At 52.1% G+C, this 25,621-nt stretch overlaps 1 protein-coding gene across 3 annotated transcripts in view; it reads left to right on the top strand.

The window, feature by feature from the left end:
* Positions 1-25,621, top strand: part of PHACTR3 (phosphatase and actin regulator 3) — a 165,085-nt gene that overhangs the window by 1,420 nt on the left and 138,044 nt on the right. For 2 of the 3 annotated variants that reach the window (XM_066387334.1, XM_066387332.1), the window contains exon 1: positions 16,127-16,605. The exons of the other annotated variant lie outside the window; for it this stretch is intronic. In XM_066387334.1, the coding sequence (XP_066243431.1) occupies positions 16,488-16,605 (118 nt within the window). In that variant the 5' untranslated portion in view covers positions 16,127-16,487. Of the gene's footprint in view, positions 1-16,126; positions 16,606-25,621 lie in introns of those variants that run through there. 3 annotated transcript variants of the gene reach the window in all.

Raw genomic sequence — 25,621 nt, 5'->3', positions numbered from 1 at the left:
TGCGTGGAGTACTGGGAGCCCAGCACAGAGGATGGACAGCCCTTCTGTTGCCCCCACTACTTGTGAGACCTTGTGCTGGACTCTGGGGTACAGCGGTGACACTAGGGCACACACCCTCTGCTGGGGACAAAAGCTTCCTCACCAGAGCCCACACGCAGTGGGTGCGCAGGACTGCTGCTTCCTCTCCCCTGCAATGCTTGGGTACTGACTTTGCAGCCGGGAGTATCGGGGCTGGGTTTTGAGAAGACATTTCATGAGCTGACCTTCAGCAGCTCAGAGGGGCATTCAGCGCCATCGCAAGTGTGTGGTCTGCCCGCGGACGTTATGCAACGCCTGCACACTCTCCTTTCAACTGTTGGGTGTTTTTAAAATAGTTCTGTGACTGCTGTCCAGGCTGTGAAGGACGGCTGGCTGTGCCACAGCTAACCCACTTTGGCCACAGAGAAAGTGGCCATTTAGGCAGCAGGTCAGCTGATGTTTATTAATCACTGGAAACGGGGCAATTGCTGACCTAGATGCCCGGACATCATCCGGAGCAAGGCGGTCCACGTCCTGGCCTCAGGGAGCTTTTACTCCAGTGCTGGGAGAAAAGACCACTGACTGGAAGCCAATAAAACAAAACAAAAAGATAATCTCTGCAGAGAAATGTTGGAAAGAAGATAAGAGGAAGACGGGCAGTTAGAGACTGAGGGTGTGAGCTGCTCAGCTAGGCTTGGCAGAGACAGATGTTTGGCTGCAGATTCGAGTGGGGAGAAGCAGGGAGCCATGTGAGGGTGGAGGGTGAGGGCATTCCAGCAGGAGGAGGAGCAGGGGCAGAGGCCCTGAGATGGGAAAAGGCTTGGTGGAATTGGGGAGCAGGGAGGGTCAGCAAGCTGCAGATGGGTGTGCAAGGGGAGATGAACGGGCGGGCCCTGGGCTGCCGGGTGAGCTCTGGGCATTTCCTGTGTGCAGTCTGAGGCCATTGGCAGAATTCAGCCTGAAGAATTGCCGGACCTGCTGCCTGTGAGAGGAAGCTCATTCTGGCTGTCCTGTGGCAACAGGCGCTGGGTGGGAAAGAAGAGGCCTGCTGCTCAGAGGACAGAGTGGGCATGGGGAGGTTTAGGTGGCTGAGCCAGGAGGCCGATGGGTTCTGTGTCCAGGCACCTGGGGAGAAGGCGTGGCGGAGGAGGAGGAAGGCTGGTTGTGGGGAGAAGAGTTAGAGGGAGGAGGCTGTGCCAATTTGGAGAGGCCTGTTGACACCCTAAGGCAGGGGTCCCAAACTTTTTACACAGGGGGCCAGTTCACTGTCCCTCAGACCGTTGGAGGGCCAGACTATAAAAAAACTATGAACAAATCCCTATTCACACTGCACATATCTTATTTTAAAGTAAAAAAAACAAAACGGGGACAAATACAATATTTAAAATAAAGAACAAGTAAATTTAAATCAACAAACTGACCAGTATTTCAATGGGAACTATGCTCCTCTCACTGACCACCAATGAAAGAGGTGCCCCTTCCGGAAGTGCGGTGGGGACCAGATAAATGGCCTCAGGGGGCTGCATGTGGCCCGCGGGCCGTAGTTTGGGGACCCCTGCCCTAAGGCATGGCCCATCTAAGCCTGGAGCTCAGGGCAGTGGTCAGCCTGGAGCCTCCCTCGGAGGTCCACAGGGTGTCGCTCCTCAAGGAGGAGGTCACTGGAGAAGGCTGATGCAGAGAGGGGCTGAGTTTCTGGGTAGCATATTGTTTCTCAGTGTGGCTTCAGATGAGACCCGAGGCCATATACCGAATGTTGGTTTGGAGCCAGGGCCCAGGGACCCAGGGTCAAAGCCCTGCTGTGTGCTCACAACTCTGAGCATTCTAACAGCTGGACCTTGGTGGGGCCCCCTGAGCTCTCTCGGCCTGTGTCCGTGTCCGGGAGGACTTGCCCAGCCGCCTTCCGAGCCTGGGTCCCTGACTTGTGTGCCACTTGCTGGAGCTTGCTTTGGGTGGGTCTGCCTCCCGGCCGTGGAGGGACAGTGTGCTATTTCTGTGGCGGGGCTGCTTTAATTTAGGAACAAATTAGCCGGCAGCCATTCTTCCAGACTTCGACTTCTCATTGGAAGCTCTGACTCGTGCTGGGATATTTCTGCACCAAATGAGTTTTTTTTTTTTTCTTTTTTAAAAAAAATTTTTGAAGGGAAAGGCATGATCAATGATATCATGACATATCTCAGCTGATGCTCATTAAAAGTTGTGGCTTTGGGGGCTGCGAGAGGCGGTTGGAAAAGAGACGCCTGTGTCCCTGGCTCAGCTCAGGGCTGGGCCTGGCTCCCTGAGGGCAGTGGCTCTGAAGACCCATATCGGGTCTGAGCTGCCCAGTTCTGAAATTGTGATGACAACCAGCTGGGCCTAGTGGGATTTTCGGGTAGCAAGTTACTAGACCTTTGGAAGCAAACTGTCAGCTCAGGCAGCCTCGGTAGCTCCAGCTAGCATCCTCTTGTCTGTCCCCGTCTTGGCTGAGTCACACTGCCCATCTTTGAACCCGTCACTGTGGCCTGGGAATAGAGGGAGCTGGACTGCTGAGGCCCCATAGCCCCGGCTTGAGACCCTTCCCCCAAAGAAAACCAGGGTGATGCCAGGAGAAGTCAGAGAGCAGGTGCCAGGCATCACCAACCTCACATATTTCCAGCTGCGCCTCCACAGTGCAGGACCCATACTCCTGCTTACCCGACCTGCAAATCCTCTGTGGGTCTGGGGTCACCCTGCTGATCTTAGCCTCCTCTCCTGACAAGTCCAGGCAGAGTAGATGGCTGTGAGTCACCTGGCCAGGTGCTTGGGGCATTTTTCTTATTACTTGTCCCTCACGTACGTGCATCTGCCCCCCCCCCCCATTACTGTAAGGATTGCTGTCTGCTGGTGAACTTGGCTGATGAAATTGCTTGCTCCATTTTTGTTTTAAGGGAAATGAGTGATTCTCAGACTTGAGACCAGACCTGGCCTATAGTTGGCTGTCCATGAGATTTGTCTGGTGAATGCATAACATGTTCTATTTAGGTGATGGGATTTTTTTTGGGGGGGGGGGTATGTATATAATTACGATAAATGTTTCCTGAATACTTTCTCCAAGTAAGAAGTGAATACACTGCAGACAAGGCTAATACCTTCTTGGAACCCTATTCCTGTCCCCTCTCCTTCCTCCGTACCCAGAGGTAACCCGTTACCACTTAGAGTTTGCCCACCAGACTGTCCTGACATGTGCACGTGGGTCTGTCCCAGTGGGAATGTTCAGAATTCCTTCCAGTAAGTCTTTTAAAGAAATGGCATCTGAAAACAGCACGTCTTGTTCTGAAACATCTTGTTTTCATTCAACAGTGTATCTTGGAGATTTATCTGGGTTAATAGATTCTTTCTAATTGCTGTAGAATATTCCACTGTTTTAGCCTTTCTGGGGCTAATGGCCGTGGAGGTCATTCTCAGACCTGCTCCACTGGGGGGCGCGCTGGAGTCAGCATTCCGCATGTTCCTCCCGGGGCATTTGTACCTGCCCTTCTCTGTGGGGCATGTGCTCAGATGTGGGGTTCTGCGGGACACGATGAGCACATTTTGAATTTCATGTGGTATTGCTAAGTTGTATCCAGCAGCTGTGTCCGAGATGCCTCTTTCTTCAGGTGCCTTGAAATGTTCGTTGAGCATTTCCAATCCTACAGAAGAAAAGTGGGACTTCCTTGGACTAATTTGCAGTCCCCTAATTGCTTCAGAGCATTTTTTCTTATGTTAATTGACCATTTGGATCTCACTTTCTGTGAGTTAGCCTCTCTTTTATTTTGCCCATCTTTCTATGCATTATTGGTCTTTTTCTAACAGGCTTGCAAAAGCTATTGATGTTTCCTGGACTCTCATTCTCTGTTTGCTGCTTATATTTTTGGTCTATCTGTGCTTGTCTTTTAACTTGGTGTATAGTGTCTTTGGTTAAGTAGAAGTTGTTTTTTTAAAAATATATATAATTGACACATAACATTATGTTACTTTCAGGTGTATATGCAATTATTTGATACATGTATATATTGCAAAATGATCACCACAATAAGTCTAGTTAACATCCGTCACCACACATAGTTAGCAATTGTTTTTCTTGTAATGAGAACTTTTACGATCTGCTTCTTAGTAACTTTCAAATATAGACTACAGTCCTGTTAACTACAGTCACCATGCTGTACACTATATCCCTCAGTTTTGACTTTTGATACAATAAAATCTATCAAGCTTTTTCTTTGTGTTTGCTTTGTGTGCATGTGTGTGTTTCTTTAGAAATCCTTTCTGGCCTCAAGTTCAAAGTGAACACCTTCTCCCTGGGAGTTTGCCTGGGAGTATCTGGTTTTAGCTCTGGAAGTCCTATTTCCCAAGGACCCTTGTATTGACATAAGAAATATCCACATTTGTAGAAAATTTTTAGGAGTTGATTTGGGCCTAACTGATGGCAATTGCAGGGAAGCCAAATCTCAACAGATTGAGAAAATGATCCAGAGAATGGCAGTTTCACAGCATATTTTACACATTAGAATCAAAGGAGGAGACAAAAGGGAGGATAGTTACACGAACTCTGTTGGTGATAGATCAGGGGAGCGGAAGAGAGCAAAGTGGGGAGATTTCTGGGATTGGATAAAGAAGAAGTTGGAGAGGCTCGCCCTTCTTTCCCACTGACGGGTGCAGGAACACATGGAGATGGTGTTTGGGGAACCTGGTAACAGCGAGGGGTTCTGTGGTCTGTGCTCTAGTGCCTGGGTGAGCCCTGCAGGGCCCGGACAGGAGAACACTGACATTTCAAAGGTATGTTATCATTGTAGATGCAGAAAGACAATAGACAAGACTCCGAGTAAAGATTGACCTTTGCCAAAGAAGCTTCAGGCCTGGGATGGGCTACTGCCATGACGTGCTCTTAGCTAGGAATCTGTATGTTCAGACCGTCCTGTGTGGTTACTGTCGGCTCTGAGATGGCAGGGCCTGCCCTGATAGCCTCCCCTGAGCGTGTCAGTTTTAGTACGTGGCCTTCTTTCCGTCCACACCTGACTTCCCTGCAAACCAGGACATTTGGTCATTAACATCCATCCATGTTTCCTTTTCATGAGTGCACAGCTCTTCTCTTTACGTTTCTTTTCTAATCCACTATAACTTACTTTCGTGAACAGTGTGAGGGAGAAGAGAGAGTTTCAATGGGGAGTCCAGTGCACGATTTATGCTGACACTGGCTTGCCTCCTGGGGTCTGGAATCTGGGTACGTGTCAGGCAGAAGGTACCCACAGAACTAGCCCCTAATACAAACCCCGGATGCTAAGTCTCTAGCAAGCCCGCCTGGGAGATAGCATTTCACGCGTGACATCATGGCTGGAGGCATTAAGTGCATCCTGTGTGGCCCCACTGGGAGGAGACTGGAAGCTTCTGCCCGGCTTCCCCCGGACGTTACCCCATGCACCATCTTTCATGCCAGTTGTCCTCTGTGTTTCTTTACTGCCATCAGTCACAGCTGTAACTATGACTGTGTTTGATCCTGGGAGTCCTGTAGGTGAGTCCCCAAACCTGGGGGACCTGGAGACCCCCACACAGTAGTCATCTTGCTCCTATGATGCTGCAGACCTGCCCATTTTTGTGTGCACAGCCTGTAGCCCAGGGTCCGGCACGTAGTAGGTGCTTTGTCCATCTCGCCGCCGCAGCCTTACTGAGGGTGAGCAGCAGGTCTGTGGCGGGGCACTTCCTCTGCCCCCCGTGGAGACAGCAGAGCCATCCCAGGCTCACAGACAGGCCTTCCTCTGGCCGCATCTGTTCTGACACAGGGCTCTGTTCTGACACAGAGCCTCTGGCTCCTCCTTGAAGGAGCGCCACTGAACACAGCAACCCACAAATCCAGCCGCACTTTCCCTCTCAAATTGCAGGAAGCGGGCTTCTGAGGCTCCCGCCTTCTCCTGAAAGCGCATCCTATTTTTAGACTGTTTTGCATTATTTACACATATTTTGTAGAAGGGCAACTGGAAATGGGCGTGTGTGGGCCAGCCTGGGGCCTCTTCCGCCATCCTGACCCCGTGTGCTCTGCACCCGATGGGGCCCTTGGCAGTCACCTTCCCCTCAGCCAGGGCAGTCCTTTGCCAGCTCTGCAGTCTGTCCCTGTCACCCCTGTCTGCTCCCTCCTGCCACCAGCAGGCGGGTGGGCGTGTGGATGGTGGGTACCCCGGGGGGCGAGGAAAGAGGCAGTGCCCACAGTGAGGTTTCCACTCCAGGTTCGGGACTGCACCTCTCCACTTCTCTGTGCCCCAAACAGCTGTGTGACCCGAACATGATCCGCCACCTGTGCCCGAATCTCTCTAACAACCGTCACCATACACATTCGGACAGCAAGGGCGTTGGTATCATGGAGGCTGACTGCAAGTCTCAGTTCCTACTTTTATTTTAATGGCTTCGCTGTTTGTGCTTTTTCCTATAATCCACTAAAATTTATGGTAAATTAGCTCTCTTTTTTTCTTTCATGCCTCTTGGTTAGACATCTGAATAATGAAAATGTAAGAGGAGACATTCCTCTTTGTAGATGAATGTGATTTCCAATTTGGAGAATTATGGCCACGAGTAAAAGTGGAAAATATTTCTCAGTTGTCATTTGTGCTGGGTTCCTGTGGGAGTCACTACAGCGTGGGACTAGAGAGGAGCCACCTGAGATCCCTCTGCGTGGACAGTGGGAGTCACACCAGCCCGTGCAGGAGGCAGGTGAGCCTGTCCTCGGGTCTGCTCACTCCTCTGCCCGGCTGCCCGCGAAGGGGCGACCCCGCCGGGCACGTGAGGAAAACCGAGGCTGAGAGAGCTGGAATGAGCTGCTCAGGCCACAGAGCTGGTGGGGCCAAATTTGAACCTGGGCAGAGACTACATTCTTAGTCATTTTATTCTCTTACCTCTCACAAAATGTAATTACACTCTATACTTTTCATTCTGGAAGGCACTGCTAGTTCTCAGCACCCAGTTCCGGGACCCTAATGGATGCCCCCACCTGGGCTGCATGTTGGAGAGACCTGCTTGGGAAGGAGGAAGGGGCCTTGTACTACGGGTGGGGCACTGTGGCTCGTCTGTCTGCCCCTTGGCTTTGAGGGCTCCTGTGAGTCCCCTGGGCCATCTGACCATCAGAGCAGCTTTCCTGTCCTCAGATTGTGACTGACTGTGACTGCAGGAGGCTCCACGGCAGGGCCGAGAGCAGTGTCCGATTGAGTGACAGGGCGTAGGAGTCCTAGGGGATTAGAGTTCTGTTGGCCACGCTGGGTAAATGGATTAGGTGAGGGAGTGCCCACAGCGAGCAACTCGGTACATGTGGGGTGACAGACAGCACTGTGATAGGACCTCACTGCCTGAGCTTATGGGGCTGGGGACAACTGAATCCTGCTTTGAGGAATCCTAACATTAAAACCTACCACCCCGTGGCCCTGGCCGGTTGGCTCAGTGGTAGAGCGTTGGCCTGGTGTGCAGGAGTCCCAGGTTCGATTCCCGGCCAGGGCACACAGGAGAAGCGCCCATCTGCTTCTCCACCTTCCCCCTCTCCTTCCTCTCTGTCTCTCTCTTCCCCTTCTGCAGCCAAGGCTCCATTGGAACAAAGATGGCCCAGGCACTGGGGATGGCTCTATGGCCTCTGCCTCAAGCGCTAGAATGGCTCTGGTTGCAACAGAGCAACGCCCCAGATGGGCAGAGCATCGCCCCCTGGTGGGCATGCTGGGTGGATCCCAGTCGGGCGCATGCGGGTGTCTGTCTGACTGCCTCCCCATTTCCAACTTCATAAAAATACAAAACAAACAAAAAAAAAGCCCCCCCCCCCCTAATTTGTAGAGCACATAAATCAGTTGGTAATTGTCTCATTGTAACAGTGATCTGTGCAGGAATGTTTCCTTACAGTTTAGCTGCAGGGCATCTTGAATAAGGAGGTGCTGATAGTCACAGTGTTTCTGGGTTCTGTTCACTGTCTCCACCCTGGGCTAGGCTGCCTCCCTCTCCCTTTCTGTTGAATGTAGCACCCCATGCACCTGCCTTGTCTCCTGGACCTTTCTTGCCACCCTCCACTTTATTCTACTCCCAGTAGCCCCAGAACCTTCTGAGAGAGAAGGTAAATCCACCTCTTTCTCTCCTGACTGGAGACCCTCCTTGGATTTCTGTTCTTCCCAGGATAAATCCATCCTCCTTCCCATGGTTCATGAGGTCGGCCCTTTGAGTTCTGGAGCCTGCACCCCACCCTCACCTCATGCCACTCACCTCATCTCAGTTCCTCAAGCTGCCCAGCAATTTCCCACCCCAGGGCCTTTGCACATGCTGTTGTCAGAGCACTCTTCTCCTTGTGCAGAATGACTGGCACATACTCTATGCTCAATGAAGATTCATTGAACCAGTGAACAAATGAATTAATGAGTGAGTGAATCAATCAATCAAACCCCAAACAGGGCCTTCCGTTCTCCAGAATGTTTATCTGGAATTAAGCCTGGTGGAGCTGCATGGTCTTCAGAACCATGCCTTTCTAAATGAAGGGTCAGCTTCTCATCTTTGCTGGGTGTTATAGTTCTAATGGGAGCCAGAACCACCCCCACCTGACAGCCTTCCAGGGCCCATTTCTCTAAAGTTCTGGGGCTCCATTTACTATCACAGCATGAGTGGACACATGGGTCCCCCAAGTAGCCCTTGGAAAGAGCCAGGAGGGCCAGGAGTTCCAAACCCTGCAGCATGAAATGGCAGGAGGGATTCCTGTTGCACCCCAAGTCTCTGGACTGAAGTGGCCTCTGCTAAACACAGACATGAATATTAGCCCCCTGCAGGTGACAGAAATCCCTGGTACTGTTATAATATACAGAATGGAGACCAGCAAAGGTGTTAGAATCTAATTGCCTAAGTCGGTACTGACCCCAAATATGAAACCCCAGTAGAGGCACTGGCTTCAAAGTGTGCAGTGGTTTTAATGAATTGTGAGCCCTGGAAGAGATCACAGCCTCTGTGAAAATACGGACATAGCCGTCATTATTTATAGGCTTGAACAAGTGGATCTTTGGAATTAACACGCCAGCTACGGGACTGATGATGTATTTTTTAAGTACTTCCTATAAACCCAGTGTTACAGATTTTCTGTAATTTATGGAGCAGGTGCGATACTGTGTTCGAACTGTTACACTGTAACATGTGCAGCTTGCTGTTTCTGCGAAGGAAGCGGTTGGTGACATAAATTCAGACTCTGGTAAGTCTGTAAGTCTGGCTCTGCAGTATCCCGTGGGAAAAGAGATGTCTCTTTAGACTATAAATCCAATAAACATATTAAAATGTACACGCTGAAGTGGAGAAAGTGTTTGGATGACACAGACCATTTTCAAACATGAATTATCTTCTTCTAAAAGTCAAAGTAAAACGGCCTGACGGTTTGAGCCGCAAGCATCCCTGTAGAAGAGGATGGCCGGTTGGCCCTGTTATTTAGATCAAATCAAGCATTCTGATCAGACAAGTGTTTCATGATCTGCTTCTCCGGGCAAGAATGGAAGCATTGGCAGTGGGAGGCCGGATGGTCCCTGTCACTGGTCTCCTGGAGTTGAGGGCAGAGCTGCCCAGAAGCCACCCCCTACTTTCATAGGGACAGGAGCCTGTGGAAGGTGCAGGGGATGAGGTGTGGGTATGTCTATGTTCATGCTGAGTATCAGTATGTTATTGCTACAAAGTACCCACTTGTCCAAGAAGTAGTAAGTTCCATGCACATTAGAATACACAGATTTATGTCATTAGGAAAAAGCTGCTTGTAACATTCCCTATTCCCTAGTGTGGCTAGTCTATCGATCAGCTATTTACAGTTAGACTGTCTCCACTTTATCTGCCTTATTCATACCTCCCAGTGTACTTGGGCTTCTGTACTTGGGTACATCTGTGCTGGGTCCCCAAGACAGGGCACTTTCTATCCTGTCAGAAGCAGCCAGCCGTCCCCCCCCCCCCCAGCATTGGCAGGCTCTGTCTCAGCATTTCTGTCCCCTATAGCACGTGGTACAGGGCCAGGGAACAGTCGGGTTCAATAGGTGGTGGTTCAAGCAGACAGCTTCCTGGTAAGCTGGGCTTGCTGGGAGAGGTTTTGGCCAGAGGGGGCAGGCACCAGGAAGGGAGAGTGGGAAGAACACAGCAGTTCTTTCCTGTCCTGTTCCTGTCACGTGTTAGATGTGGGACTTCGGTGAGTCACATACCTTCTCAGAGCCTCAACCTCATTCTTCATAAAAGGAGAATAATTATTCCAACCTCACAAGATTATTAACATAGGTAAGGTCCCTGGTAAGCTGCAAAAATGCTGTCATCATTCAGTGCCACCATGGCCACCTTCTGCTCCTTTTTCCATTATCACCATCATATCAGTGACTTCCAGGGGGATCCAGTCATGAGGTCCCTGGCTCTGCCACTTAGGATATATCTGATGCAATAGCAGCGTGAGCTCCAGAGTGGAGGACCTGGGGGGACCTTGTCTCTGCTACCCGGCTGAGTAAATACTTTCCATCAGACTTGCAGCCTGTGAGTATGATAGTACCTACCTTGTTTGGTTAGTTTTAGCATTAGGCACATTAATAATTACAAAGTTCTTAGAACAGTGTTTGACACTTAGAGCTATGTGTTAAAGAAATAAAAACCCAATCAACAGAGCTTAAGCTCCTGTTCCAGGAGATCTGAAGGGGTGCAGTTCCAAGGTCCATCCTCAGTTGCTGGCATTCCATGCTCACGAGTGTCACTGCAAAGTCACAGGGTGGCCACTTTAGCTCCAGACCCCATAGGATCCTCAAAAGGCAGAAAATCATGCAGGCAGGTGACTGCACTGGGCGCAGTTTCTCCAATGACCAGCAGAGGGCGCTACTTCCCGCCTTAAAACCCAGCTCAGGTGGGAGCGGCTTTGTCTCTGTCCGTGTCTCTTCTTTGACCTGGAATTCCCTCCTGGGGTTTTTCCCTCTTGTCCCATTCAGTTTGTTCCCTAAGAGCTTGTACAGAGATAGTGGCCTCAGCAGTTCTTTTTCTTTTCTTTTCTTTTCTTTTCTTTTCTTTTCTTTTCTTTCTTTCTTTCTTTCTTTCTTTTATTCTTTTTTTTTTTTTTTTTTTTTTTAGTTTCCTGCTTAAATTTGTTTTCTGTTGGCGGATCAGGAGAAGCCACATGGTCGAAGGGGTGGGAGGCAGCTACCTCTGTCCCCCTGAAAGATTAGAGGTGAGTTGGGCCCTCGGGAGGCTGAGCCCTCATCTGCTGAAGCAGGGGTGACATGTGAGAAGCTGCCCACCATATACATTCATTCATCCAGTCAGCAAGTATTTGTTTTCTGGGTGCCCATGACGTGCCAGGCATGTTTTTGGGTAAAGAAAATAAACAGAGACCCTCAGGCTCATGGTGCTGACTCTGCAGTGGTCCAGGCCCCTCGGTGCCTCTGCTCTTCGGGGGGTCCTGGGAAAGAAGTAAGTTGTCTGGCAGAACAAAAGCACAACATCGATATAACCCTCCCAGTGCCTATAGATGGCAGCCTTGTGTCCACGGTTGACGATGGTTCGCTTGGGTGTCTTCAAGTGTGTCCCGTCAGAGTGGGTGGGACCTTCAGGAGCTGGAGTGGCTGGAGCTGTAGCCCAGCCAGAGGTGTCTCGTGAGACTTACACCACAGCTGGTTCAGCACTCGCCACCTGACCCCTGGAATGGCCATCATGGACGGCTGGGTGGGGGGTGACCTTGCTCGTTACAAGATGAGGAATCGGAGGCTCAGAGAGGGGTTGCCTAGCCTGCATCTCGTACCAGACGGTCTGTGAGACCCCAGAACTTGTGCCCTTTCCCTCAAGGACACCTGCTCCGATGGATCAGGTGGTGCCTGTGAGTCTAGGTAGTCGTGGAGCCAAGCAGCCCATGGTTGGCATCACGTCTAATACCACATGTGTAAATGGGGCCCCCCTCTTCTGCCCCGTCCGGCCCCTTCTCTGATCCTCCCCATTCTATTGTAAATATCAGACAGGATGGTTACCTTGACTCCCTCCCACTCCCCACCCAGATCCAAGTAATCACTGAAAAGTAAAAATGTGGGAGTCACCTTTGACTTCTTTCTCTCATCCCTCTGCAACCCATCTGTCACAGACCCGCTGGGACCACCTTCAGAATACACTGCACCCGGCCTGTTCGGTGTCCCCACCACCCGCCGATGTGGGTGCCTGACTCCTTATCCACCCCCCACTTCTGCTCTCGCCTGGGTCCCTTCTCCCTCAGCAGCCAGAGGGATCCTCTGGAGACCGTTTCTGCCTCCAGCTGCTTTCACCATCCTAGAGACACCATCCAGACGGTAACAAGGACCATAAAGCACTGCATGGTCTGGCTCCTCTCTCCCCAGCCTAGCTTCCCTGGCCCCTCACTCTGCCCCTTTTTGGGGACTTCAGAGCTCCACGTTGCTCCACCAGTTGTCCTGTCCCTGGTCTGTTCCTTCCACCAGGGGCACCCTCCCTCCTTGACTTGCCTGGTGAATCCCACTGAGCTGTCAGTTTCTGGAAGGTCACCCTTCCTTGGGTCAGGTTAGGCACCTCACACTGTGCTCATTGGCATCATGGATTGACTGATTGCTTAGCTGCTAATTCTGTCTTCTCTGCAAAATCACTGGCACCACAAAGCCAAGGCCCAGTCATGGCTTCTTCACTATGCGATTCCCTGTAAGTCATGTGTTTGGGTACAAAATATTATAGATGTTCAGGAAAGATGTGATGGACAATATTAGTCTGAGCTTTGTGGAAGAACAAAGGCAGCTCTGGTGAGGTGGGCGCTGGGCCTGGGCCTTTGTGCAGCCTTCTCTCCCCACTCCCTGATAAGGGTGGGCACACCCTGCATATGTGGGCGGCTCTGCCAGCCTCAGGGTCACCTCCACCATGACATCCCCCTGGATTGCCCTGGGCAGAGGAAGATCCTTCCTTTGGCTTCACCTCTTTGTGTTGTCGGAAGGGAGAAACTTTAGTAACCTAGTCTGGCTCTTCATAGTTCTGGGACGCAACCATATTGAGGTTACCAGTGCTTCCTGGAGTCATAAAATAGCTTTGGGCTTTCTGATCAAGGGCCAGAAGGTGACCCTGGGGAGGGCTTTTCTGATTCAGAGCTTTAGGAAGGAACAAAAAAGGTTTTAACCGAATTATTCTCTATAGAGGTGAGAGGTCAAACCCAACTATCCCTCACATCTAAAGCTCGACCTCTGTGCACCTGCTTTGTTATGTTTCTAAACAGCTTTATTGAGATAATTTACATAAGTGGAATATAATATGTGATCTTTTGTTAAGCCCCTTTCACTTGACATAACGTTTCAAGGTGCATCCATGTTGTAGCAGGTATCTGGATTTTATGGCTGAACAAGGTTACATTGGAAGAATGAATATAGCAAATTTTATTTGTCTATTTATTGGTTGATGGACATTTGGGTTGTTCCTATTTTGGGGTGATTGTGAAGTCTCATTGATTCCTGTTGTGTTTCCAGAGTTAGCTTCCCAATCGGTGTCACTTTTGCCAGGGGTCTTGTTGAGAAGGGACAGTGGGTGACATTCACAAAGACCCCTTGAGGATCCTCCAGGCTGGGACCCTCCTGCAGACAGCTGGCTTTCTCCCACTCTTCCCAGGCCTTGGTGGTCCTTGTTAGGGGTGAATGACTTGGAAGGCCAACTATACCAGGGGACGGTTTTCTGCTAATCAGTAGACTTAGGGTCACTAATTTTTTTTTAATTAAAACTATTTTTATTACAGAACATTTCAAAGCTCAAGAAAAATATAATGACCAGCCACGTACCAACCCAGCTCTAACAAATCACAATACCTTATTAAAGTATATATTTTAAGAAATCAGCTTGGTTGTCACTCTTGTCTCCTGCCTTCTCATGCCCCACAATCTCCAAAGCGAACGCTGAGCCCTGGCCTCTCTGTGATTTTAAGCCCCGTCCATACACTTTGGGGGAGCATGGGAATGGGACTCCGCTGTAAAGCATCTGAAGGACAGTAGTAGTTTTAGATGGATCACAGATAAGACAATAGGAGCATTGGCTTCCATAGAAAACTCCTTCTGTTCTTTGTCCCCCTTGAAACATTAGGGAGAACTTGTCTGTTTGGCGCCTGGGTGTCAGAATCCTCTCCCGCCCCTGCTCCTCGTCCTTTTTAACAACTCACCCACTCTGCCTCGTGGGCCTTCCCATTGACAGCAGGGGGCTGCCTTTCTGTCCCGGGTGAATGTTTTTTACAAAACGCTTGTAAGAGCAAAGACTCGTTTTAAAGAAAAACCTCAGGTCAGTGGCAGTGTAGGTGGTGAGTAGGGAAAGCCAAGAAGGTTTTCTTTGACAATACTGTGAAATACGCTTTATCTTTGTTTCACAGTATTGAGGGTGGTGGGTGAGTGGCAGACAGCTGGAGGCCGCTGGTGCCACCTTCCTTCTCCTTTCATCCTCATAATGCCCCTGGGCTGCCCTCCCCCCTCCCCCACTGGCCCATCTCTGCGCCTGCTGCTGGCTGGTCCAGCCAGGGGCCCTTTCCTCGTTGTGTAGAGGGCTGATGGTGTGAGGGGGTGGGTTCTGACACCTGCCCCTGAGGCCAGATCTCAGCATGGCTGTGTAGGGAGCGAGCTGTCCATGGACCCACTTGCAGAGATCCCAGGCTAGGAACATTGGCTGTATCCCAGCCCTGTCACAACCTGCTCTGTGACCTGGGCAGGTGCCCCAACTCTGAGTCCCCTCATGTCTGCGATGGAGACTGCAGTCGCTCGCACCTCCTAGGGCCATGTGAGGAAGAATTTCATCTGACACTGAAGTGCCCACCCCACAGCTGAGTACACCGCCATCCAGCAGTTTTATGTGGATAAAGAGTATCTAGTAAAATATCCTGCTCTGCTCGCTTTATCTTTGTTTCACAGTATTGTCAACTGTAATTAAATGCTTTGGGGGCATCTACTGGTGTGTTGGTGACCATTCCCAGTTCCTCCCTCCCTCCTGGAAGACCCATGGGAGGGGGTTGTTTCTGCTTTTGTTCACTGTTGGATCCCTAATGCCTGGTGTGATGCCAAGCACACAGGAGGCTCTCTACCCATATTTTGAATGGTTGCGTGATTGAATATATGTTTTCTCTGGAGGGGACTTCTGCACAGAGCCCAGAGTTCTGTGTGGACCAGCATGGTGTATTTCCCCTTATCGTGGAGAACCTTTGACCCTTCATTGGGGTTTATCCAGCCCTGCCAGGGCACTCCCCCACAGCCATAGCCCCACATTAGGGACTGGCAGGATGTGAAGGAGCCACCCTAGGAATGACCCCAGTCTCTGTCCCCTGGGGTTGTTTGAGGGATGGAAACAGGATAGTGCCACCACCTCTGCACACAGCAGTGGCCTGTGCCTTAGCCAGAGAGTTGCCTGCATATCTCCCATTCTACCATCTTGACTGAGCATTGCTCATTAGCACCTTGGAGGACACCTCAGTAAAGCGGCAGCGCTAGGGGGTGTCACCTCCCTTGCCTGATCCCATCAACTTCATCAAGGGAGGCTGGGGGAAGCCTCCCAGGAAGGCACCGGGTGCCCCAGCTTCCTCTCTCCTCCCAGGCTAGGCGCTGAGAACCTGGAGGGAGAAGGGGTAAGCAGTGGGGAGGGGCTGAGGTGGGTGGGTGTGGGTAAAGCTGGGGGGCGCTCCCCGCATGGTGGAGCCTGGGCATGGGAGCCCGCTAGCCTTCAAATCCCCAAGAGAAGAAGATCCCAGGATGCCAACTGCCTGAGCTGCTGGGGAGGTTGGCCCTGCCTCCAAGGGAGGTGCCCTCAGGGTCTCCTCCCCTCCTGTGGGGAAAGGAAGAGGGAGCAGAGGCGTTCTGGGTTCTAGAGCACCTCTGGGGTGGGGGTGGGCCTTTCATAACTCAGGATCTAGCCCCCACCTTCCCCACCCCCGGGGCCCGGCGTGCAGTCCAGGTATTTGTAACCCCTCCCCAACACCACGCTCATTCTCACCCCCCTCTCTCGTGACGTCATGCTCCTCTTCGCGCGGCATGATGGGAGAATCCTAATGTTTTCCAACAGATGCTCCAGGAACAGCTTTCAGATTAAAGCAATTGCAAGAGCAAAGATTCTTCATTTTTTCTTTTTTTTCCGGGGGGGTGGGGATGGGGTGGGGGGAGGGAGCGCCCTTAAAAATTCCTGGACATCACCCCCTGCTCCAAGCATGCAATAAACACTGACAAGAAAAAGTTTTTATTTCCTGGTTCAACTTTTTTTTTTTTCCTGGAATATAGACTGAAGAATGGGAATAAACACGAATAAATAGCAGAGCGAGGCCGCGCGCGCCGGGATGCGCCTGGCTGCCGCCGCGAGGCTATTGTCTCCCCACCCTGAAGCGGCCCCAGCCTCGCTCTCCGGCTCCTTCCCTTTCCCTGGGCTTTTTGATTTGGCTTTTTAAAGAGACGCCCCCTCCAGCTCCCTTGCCAGTGACCTTGGCCGCCTCGGATGCTCTGATTTCACGCGGCTCCCTCCAACTTGCCCCTGCGCCCGCTGGGCCCATGGCCGCGTCGGAGGACGGGAGCGGCTGCCTTGTGTCACGGGGCCGCTCACAGAGTGACCCCAGCGTCCTCACCGACTCCTCGGCCACCTCCTCCGCGGACGCCGGGGAAAACCCAGGTAACGGGCCGGGCGGGGGCGGCCGGGAGGGTGGGGGAGGCCCGGGCAGGCAGCACGCGGCTCCCGTCCCAGGCGCTGCTCAGCGCCCCCGCCTGCAGCTGGGGAGCTCCGGCCGAACCAGGTCTCAGACTCCGCAGTTCGCGTCCCCCGGAATGCTGCTGGGGGCGCCGAGGAGCCCTTTGTCCGGAAGGGGACGGGTTTCACCGGTAGAGCCGGGTGCTCGGCGTGGGCCTTCCTTGCCGGCTGGTGGGCGGTGCTGGCCCCTCCGAGGGGCTTCCCTTGCTTGGGTGCTGACCAGCTCCGGGAAGGGAGTCAGACCTGTGGCCGCCTCCGCCAGTGCTGGCTCGGAGCTCTGCCCCCGTCCTCCGGGCCCCACTCAGGTGGCTCGGTGTCCCCGCCCCGGCAGGGCAGCGCTCCTGGGGCCACCGTGCAGAGGGGCTTCCCTCTGGACGCCCGACTCCGGCGTGGCCTGGCGCACCTAGGCGCGCCGCCGCCTCCCCGGACAGGTGTGCTCCCGGAGCTGCCGGCAGGGAGGTGAAGGGCGTGCACCAGGATGGAGCCCGATTTCATTACATTACACGGACTTCGTTCACTCCCCACCCTTGAGGCAGCGTCGATTGTGTAGGTGATAAATCCGGCCACAAAGGCTTCTATGTGTCTTGATTGATTACTTTCCAGAGAGGAAGAAAGGCCTAATAAAGCAGAGGGGGGTGGGCTGTACGCGCGCCTTGTCACCATGGAGACGCAGGAAGCAAAGTGATCATTAAAACCTTTCTCCACCAGAAGGCAATTTTCACTTCATAGGGAGAAGTCTGAGGTTCAAAAAAAGAATCAAAGCTGGTGTTTTGGTAACAAGCCACAGGACTCAATATTCAATCTTAGAGAAGCACCATCTCTTCATAGATTCCGTTTTGACAATAAGTTGCCCTCACCTTCCTTTGAAGGAGTATTTTCTCTAAATGCACTGACTCCAAATGGTACTCCATCATGATGCAGGGTGGGCATCAAATTTAAGACAGCCCTGGGGGCTGGATGAACAGGGCTCTGGGTGTGTGTGGTGGGGCGGACCCCTCCCCTGGAACACAGAGGGGCTTTCCTGTCTAACTACAAAGGAAGACCCATTAAAGGGAGCTCTGTGGGCACCAAAGCCCAATTCGGAATTTTAAACAATGAACCCATTCAAGACTTGTAAGATTTCTTTGTTAAGACTATTGACACTGTATCATTCGGTCAAACTAAGGTACCAGCCAGAGGAAATCCCTGTCTTTTCTCTATCTGAGAGGGCAAGTTCATTTCCTTAGAGCTTCAAGCAGAGGCTGCCCTAAGCAGACTCTTAAGGCTTTAATTAATCCTTTTATTAGAAATCAGGGATTAAACCCTCGGCACTCCCTGTTCGCTTGGTCTTCCTCTGGGCTGGAGATGCTGAGCCCTGATTGTCCCAATTATGGAAGTTGAGTGGATCATCACGAGAAAGAGAATCCTTCCCAGCTCCTTTTGTCTCCCTGGCAGTAAAAGGAAGCAAACTTGAAGCGGAAATGATGGAGGGTTTGGCTTTTTGGCTGTCTGTGAGTGGATGCTCCTGTGGGTGGGAACGGAGGGCTCGCAGGTGGCTGGTTCCTGCCCACCAGGGAGTGAGGTGGAGAGGGTTTGGATGCCCGTGATTAAATGATGGCAGGGGAGAGGGGATACATGAGTTAATCACTGGCTCAAATGGTCAAAACTGGACCCAGAGAGCAGATGTGTGAGGCGAACAGCCTGTTGTATGCACAATTCTGTGAGTGGTAGAGCCTCCCTAAAAAGCAGCAAGCAATGAAGTTTTCATGGATTGTATTAAGTAGAGGAGTTCTGGCAGAAAGAGAATCTTCAAGTTGGAAGCAACTGGGAGCTTGAAGCAGGAATAGGGGGCTAGGGGAGCACTTTCTACAACCGCCTTGCCTGGTTGACTTGGCATAAGCTTGCATACCTCTTTTGATGGGGGACTCGCTTCTTTATGGTGCACTGCATGCCTCTCTTCGGGCATATCGATTCCAAGATTTTTTCTCAACCTGCTCATGAGAGTCTGCGGCATATCGGTCCCGATGGCATCTTCTCATGATGTGTGTTATAGGGGCTTTCTGAGAGTCTGGTGGTTTAGGTCAGTTATCCCACCAGCCTGAGTCACTCTTTCACCTGGCTGAAAAGCCCCAGATCTTCATCCTGCTCTCTCTTTACCTGTCCACCTGCTGCTCTAGAGAATAACTCCTGAAAACTGAAGCTGGTCCTCCAGCTGTGGACACACCCAGCACAAAGTCAAGTGGAAGAGTCATCTCCTTCCACCTAGATTTTATATTTTATAAAACAGCCCGAGGTGGCATCTCTTCTTGTCCCCCAAATGTACATTAGTGCATCAGTATTCTCTTAGGAAAAACTCAGGACATTATCAGAGGGTGAGCTATGGCACACCTCTCTCCAGAGGTTACCTCTGGGATGCCTGTCATGGGCAGACATCCTCTGCACCTTTTCACATGTTACGTGTGTGTGTGTTCTGAGGGGGAAAAGGCATCTCAGAAAATGTAAGTGTGAGTACAGGGCACATAAAGTTCTTCAACTGGAGTTTCGCCTCAGTGCTGGGTGCCGGACTCACCATGTGCTGTGTCTCCACCTTTCTCTCTCTTAATAGCCACACAGTCGCCCGAAGAATACATGTTCACAGTTTAGCTATTAGATAGTTGCAGTGTTTTTAGTTTTACCCCCAACAGGCAACATAGTGGCAGCGACCCAGGCAGAGCTCCCTGGTACTCACCTCTGAATTTCCTCCCGGGCATGTTTCAGCCCGTGGGGTGTCTGGGTCACAGGAGCCTATGTTGCATTTCTGATATTGCATCCCCCTGGAGAAATGTACCAGTTGATATTGATATTCCTTCCAGAATCTCCGAGGGTGCCCTGTCTCCAATGCCTTGCCGCACCTGAGCTAATCAGTCTGCTTTTCTCTTGCACAAAGAGTGACAAATGCTGTCTCGTGTTAATTTGTAGCCCCTTGATTGCTGGTGAGCTGGAGCACCTTTTGTGGCCTTATTATTATTAGAGCATTAAATCTCTCAGTGGCCATGGACTGCATGGCCGGCATGGAAGATGTCCCCGAGGGCCAGCCCTTTCACTCTCTCTACGTCATTGCTCCATTAATGGCGTTGTCCGCATCTCTGTCAGGCTCTTCTGTGTAAGTCCTTACTCTGGTCCCACAGCGGGAGACCCACACTGTAGGTCTTCTCCCCAAAGGCACCGTCCCCATGAGCTCTCCTTCCAAGGCGCTCATACTCACCAGGAGTTCTGTTTCCTCTTTCCCCGCTGGCTCCCAGGCCCTGGCAAGGCTGTCGGTGCCTTCACACCACGTCACCTGTCCTGGCCTTGGTCCAGCACAGAGTAGACGGTCTGTGGCCTCCTTGCTGTCCAACCCCCTAACACCCCCCAGCCTCCTCCGTCTTGTCCCCTGGCCCTGGCCCCTGGTTTTGGTCTGCTGCTTTCCCTGCTCCCTGCCTACCCTGTACCTTTTCGTCCTCCTGGTCCCCACACGGTTCCTGCAGGGCCATCCTGCTGCCCCTTGCTCCACTCCCAGCTCTCTCCCTGAGGCATCTCCCTGGTTCCAGATGCCAGGCCCAGAGACTGAGCTGAGGGGCACCTGAGACAGCTTTCCAAAACAGTTCTGTGTGGCCTTGTGATTTGCCTCTTTAAAGATTCTGCTCAGGAGGGTCTGATGCACAAGCAGGTGGGGGCACCTTGATCTTGATCTAGGGCAAGGTCTCAGCCTTGGCACCGCTGACATTGGGGGCATCTCGTGCATTGTAGGGTGTTTAGCAGCATCCCTGGCATCTATCCAGTGCATGACAGTAGTACCCCAGCCCTTAGTTGTGACAACCAAAAAATGTCATCAGATATTGCCAAGTGTCCCTTGGGAGCAGAATCTCCTTGGATTGTTGTTGACATAGATTATTCATTCTCAAACCTGGGTGCGTGTCATAATCACCTGCAAGGCTTGTTAGCCCACCCCCGGTGTTCCTGCCTCAGCATGTGTGGGGTAGGTCTGATCACATACATTTCCCACCTGTTACCAGGTGATGCTAATGGCGCTGGGAAGGTGACCACACCTGGGGAACTACTGAGCCTCCCCCTCAGCCACAGTCTTGGTCTCTCTTCTGACAGCTTTTGTGTCTGTGTGTCCATGCGGGTCCTGCCCCAGCCCAGCTGGCTTCTGCTCTCTGGACTTCGGTGTGCTGCTGACCCCTTCTCCTCTTTTGGGTTTTGGGCTAATGTCACCTCAGCAGGCCCTCCTGTCCAGCTGAATAGATTCAAGTAGCTGCCCCGCCCCAGCCAACCCCAAACTCATCCCTCCGTTCTGATGTGCACACAACACTCAGCAGCACCTGGATTCTGGTCCCTGTCATTCCCTGTAGACTATCCCCCTCTTGGCGGGGAGCCCACCACAGACCTCACACTCAGGAGGCTCCAGTAAGCATTTGGGGAATGAATGGACACAAACACCAGGCACCAGTGTCTAGGTGATGGAGTGTGGGGCTGGCCAGGCACTAGGACCTCCTGCCAGCTGGACAGGCCTCTGTGGACCAGCTGCTGAGACAGCCTGCAGGTGAGGGGAAGGCCGGTGTAGACCAGCCCCATCTTCCTGCGGGGGGCAGAGCCAGCTCAGAGAGGGAGACATCTTTCAGAGCACCGGCTCCCCTCCCGAGCTACAGACAGACACACAGGCACGTGGCCACCACCAAGCACAGGCTCTGGTGGCCCACGCTGGCCACTTCCCCAACACATCATGCCTCTGTGGACAGAGTTGTCTGCCCAGTGGCTCAGCTTCCTCCTTCCCACTTCCCTGTCCCAAGTCCCCGGCCGCCTGGAGCCCCTCTGCTGGTCCCAGGCGCTCCATCTTCTGTCTCCCAGATGCCTCAGCACCCGTCATAGTCACAGGGGTCTTCTCTTCCTCTTGCCCAGCCCCCCACAGCACAGGAAGTGTTCCAGAACATAAATCTGGTCTGGTCTCTCCTTTGCTTCATCAGCCTGGGCCAGTTCCCCTGACCGAGTGGGTGAATAGGGAAGACCCGAGCCCTCCCTCTGTAACGGGCTCTCCGCAGTCTGCCCCTCAGCTGTTCTCTGGAGTCCTGAGTTCTGGGGATCTCCCTCTGGCCCCTTGTAGAGTATCTTCATGGCTTAATTAGACTATGTACTAATTACTTCGTCAGCTTCTATGGGGTTATTAAAAATAAAAGCTGGATGCTGTAAAAAAATAATGCAGAGTTTAAAAACTGAGAGTTTTCCTTTCTGATTACAGAAGTGCCGCACATGGACTTACTGTAGAAAATGGTTGGATGCTTTTGAAACTTGTGCTCCCACCCCTCCTCACCCTAGCGGGACACAGAAGGCAGTGGCGGGGACAGCGTGGTGGCTGGGACCCTCTCAGGTGCCAGGCGTGGCTGTTGAGCACGGGACAGTCAGCGGCCCCACTCTGCGCGTTCCTCTAGGTCACGTTAGCAGATTTCCTTTTCTCGCTTGTCTCTCTTTGAAATGATCTCATTTTTTGTTTGACAAGTTAGTTTATTATTTGCCTCTCCCTCAGGATAGCACTGCCCCGTACAGTATCCTCTGGCTACCTGTGGCAATTTAAATCTACATTACATAAGTTCAAATGCATTTTTTTTTTCTAACAGGCCACATTTCTAGTGCTCATTTGCCACATGTGGTTAGCAGCTGCCATATTGGATAGTGTAGAGATCAGACATTCCATTCTCGCAGACGGCTAGGTCGCACTGCTCTGGACCGGGGGCCCCCTGACCTCAGAGCCTTGTCCGCTATGGTCCTGGCTCTTCTGCACTTGGGTGCTCCCTGGTGAACAGTGATTGTGATTGACAGGGTCTTACAAACTCTCCCACCACAGAGACCCTCGGCCTTCCTCAGTCTGATACTCTCACGCTCTCAAGAGAGGACACCCGAGCAGAGAGCTTCTCATCACCTCCAATAGCTCCATCTTATGTTAATAAAGTCAGGAGGCATGGACCCCGTGAGGAGTGGGAGGCATAAGGGGGCAGCCTGAATGTTATGTTCGTCCAGATTTCATTTCATAATATTTATCAGGGGAACAAGACTGAGAAGGTCACTGACATTCATGGAGCTGACAGTCTGGTAAATTATCGATGACTGCAGAGAAAATGTGCTTGTCATCTCTGGGGCCACCATACTTTTTTTAAATTTCATCTTCCTCTAAACTCTTAAGTTAGGGCAGAGGGCCAGAGGGTCAGAGAGATTGAGTAACTCTGCCATGGCACGTGTGTCTGAAAAGGTGGCTTTGAATCCAGATGAGTTTGATACCTCACTAAGACCTCAGTACCCTGTCCCCTCTCCACCCCAACCACCTTCTGCTGGCCGCATCATGCCTCTTGTTGGAAGGCCATGTGTGCTTTAGACGGAACAGATAAATGTTCCATCCCATTCCTGGTTCAAGCAATCCATCCCACAGATGTGTACATCTCTGTAATCACATAAACACATGGATATACTCTTCCATTTCCCAGTTCATTTCACTAGAGTGACCACTAGAACAAGGTTTATTTATTGAAAGTCAGGCAATGTGATGACAAAGAATCAGCAGTCATTGGCAGAGTTGTTGAAGGTCCTGTCTTTAATGGTCTGGGGCTGGTACACCTGTTTGTTAAGGCAAGTCACTTGGATGGGTACCTTGGCAATGCCCCTTATCTAATGGGCATGATGATATAAGTTGACTTGACTTTGTGGTCAGCAGCCACGAGGTGAATCTGCCAAGAACCAAGCAGAAAGGATTTACAAATACATTTATTACACCGTATTACACAGCTGTTTTATATGTAAAACTTTGTTAAAGTCACATGGGTCATATTGTTACTACCTTATATTTTGGTTCCCTATTTCTTGGAAGTTTGTATCCATGTGCAGACAAAATGTTTGTCTCGTCCTAATCATTAGTTCAGGGGATTTAAATAAAGTCAGGAAGGTGTGCCAAAAATGATCTTTTTACTTCCCTTTGGCAGGAAAACATGATCACAGACAGTGTTCGTTCTGGGATGACTGTGTTTCTGCAGTCACATGAGTCAAGTTGCTGCTGACCTTGGCACATTTGTCAGCTGGGGTTTCTGTGCAAAGCTCCGGAGTGCTGGCCAGCAGTAGGACTGTCTCAACACTGGGGTGCTGCTGAGCGGGGCTCCGCCTGGCACTTTATTTTTCTGTTTATACTCACGTGTGACTGGGGATATGTACACATGAAGATGGGCTTCAGAGTTAACAAAGGGGTGGCGTTGATTCATTGACAGATCAAAGGACGGGTGTGGCAAAATCACAGAGTGGTACAGGTTTCAGTGAAGTGTGGGTGCTATTGTACGTGGTCGTGACCTTGCAAGCCTTCCGTTACTATTTGTTTATCTGTCGACATGTTAAACACGGCCGTGTGCAGTGAGCATGATGCGGGAGGTAGGGGGTGTGAACATTCTTACCCATCCTGGAAGCTCACAGTCTGGTTAGGGACATACCATTTTGACAAGTAAAATGACAGGGTTTGTCTGTGATAAGTGCTAGACTGCTCAAGTTTGTCCCCATCTGGGTTGTGTCCTATATATTGTCTCCCAGGCATCCCTGGCTGCCTCAAAGGCACCCTTCAGACCTCAGGGGTCTGTAGCAGTGAGCAACACTCCTCTAGTGTCTGTAGGTGGACAGTGTCAGTGATCTGGGCAAGATCCAGGCTGGGCTCAGCAGGGTGGTTCATCTCCATGTGCACCTCATGCTCCTGGGTCCCAGTGGTAGAAATGCACAGAGCCTTTTAGGGTCTAGGGCCTTTACTTCTGTCCAACACTATTAGAATGGCACATGGGCCGGTTCAAGGTCAAGGGGAGGGAAATACATTCCTCCCCTTCCAAGAGGAGCAGGCAGGTCACACACAGATATAGGAGGTGTGGGAAGCTGAGGCCAAGGTGCCATCAGCATAGCAAGCTTGTTGCCCCTCAAAGACTGGGAGCATCTAGGAAAAAGAGGGTCAGTTGTATCCATATTGGAATCTCCTGCTGCCTCTTACATGGCGGGATCTTGACTTGGGAGACCAACAGACAAGGTTTTGAGGGCAGCGGGCAGATGTGTGGGTGGTGTGGTGTCAGACTGCTGGGTCTGTGTGACTGACAGATCCACCTGACATCTCTGAGCCTCAGGTTTCCCAGCTGTAAGCTGAGGATTACCTACAGCAGGAGCCACCTGAAAGAGGGCCGTGAGGATTGGATGGGCTGGTTTCTGTAGAGCGCTGAGCACACTGCCTGGAACGTAGGGAGGCCCCAGTAACTGTGGGCCGTGTTAGCCATCTCCTGTCATCACAGAGAAGCTGCCACCAGAGGCTTCTTGGAGGCCCCTGCACATTTGGCTCTGGCAGTGGGAAGCTCTGATCCCGGGCAGTTTTGAGGCTCCCAGATGCCCATGTCTTCCGCTGGGGCCCTCTTGATGCTGAAGGAAGGGTCCCTCCTGGCCTGAGGTCACCAGCACTGGGTGCAGTTGGGCATCCCTGTGGGAACTGGGCGCCTTCCCCCTGCCCAGCTGGGAGCGGTTCACAGGGCCGCGGTGCACCGTGGAGGCTGCTCTCTAGGCACTGTGCCCGCCGTCTAGCTGGGGAGCTGGGCTGGGTGGCTGAGGGGGGCTGAGGGGGCTGAGGGGGGCTGAGGGGGCTGAGGGGGCTGAGGGGGCCTGAGGGGGGCTGAGGGGGGCTGAGGGGGCTGAGGGGGGCTGAGGGGGCCTGAGGGGGGCTGAGGGGGCTGAGGGGGGCTGAGGGGGCTGAGGGGGCCTGAGGGGGCCTGAGGGGGCTGAGGGGGGCTGAGGGGGGCTGAGGGGGCTGAGGGGGGCTGAGGGGGGCTGAGGGGGCTGAGGGGGGCTGAGGGGGGCTGAGGGGGGCTGAGGGGGCCTGAGGGGGCTGAGGGGGGCTGAGGGGGGCTGAGGGGGGCTGAGGGGGCTGAGGGGGGCTGAGGGGGCTGAGGGG

This window comes from Saccopteryx leptura, chromosome 5 (assembly GCF_036850995.1).
Source record: "Saccopteryx leptura isolate mSacLep1 chromosome 5, mSacLep1_pri_phased_curated, whole genome shotgun sequence".
Lineage (NCBI taxonomy): Eukaryota > Metazoa > Chordata > Mammalia > Chiroptera > Emballonuridae > Saccopteryx > Saccopteryx leptura.
Note: the sequence above shows the minus strand (reverse complement) of the source record. Positions and strands in the feature narration are given on the sequence as shown.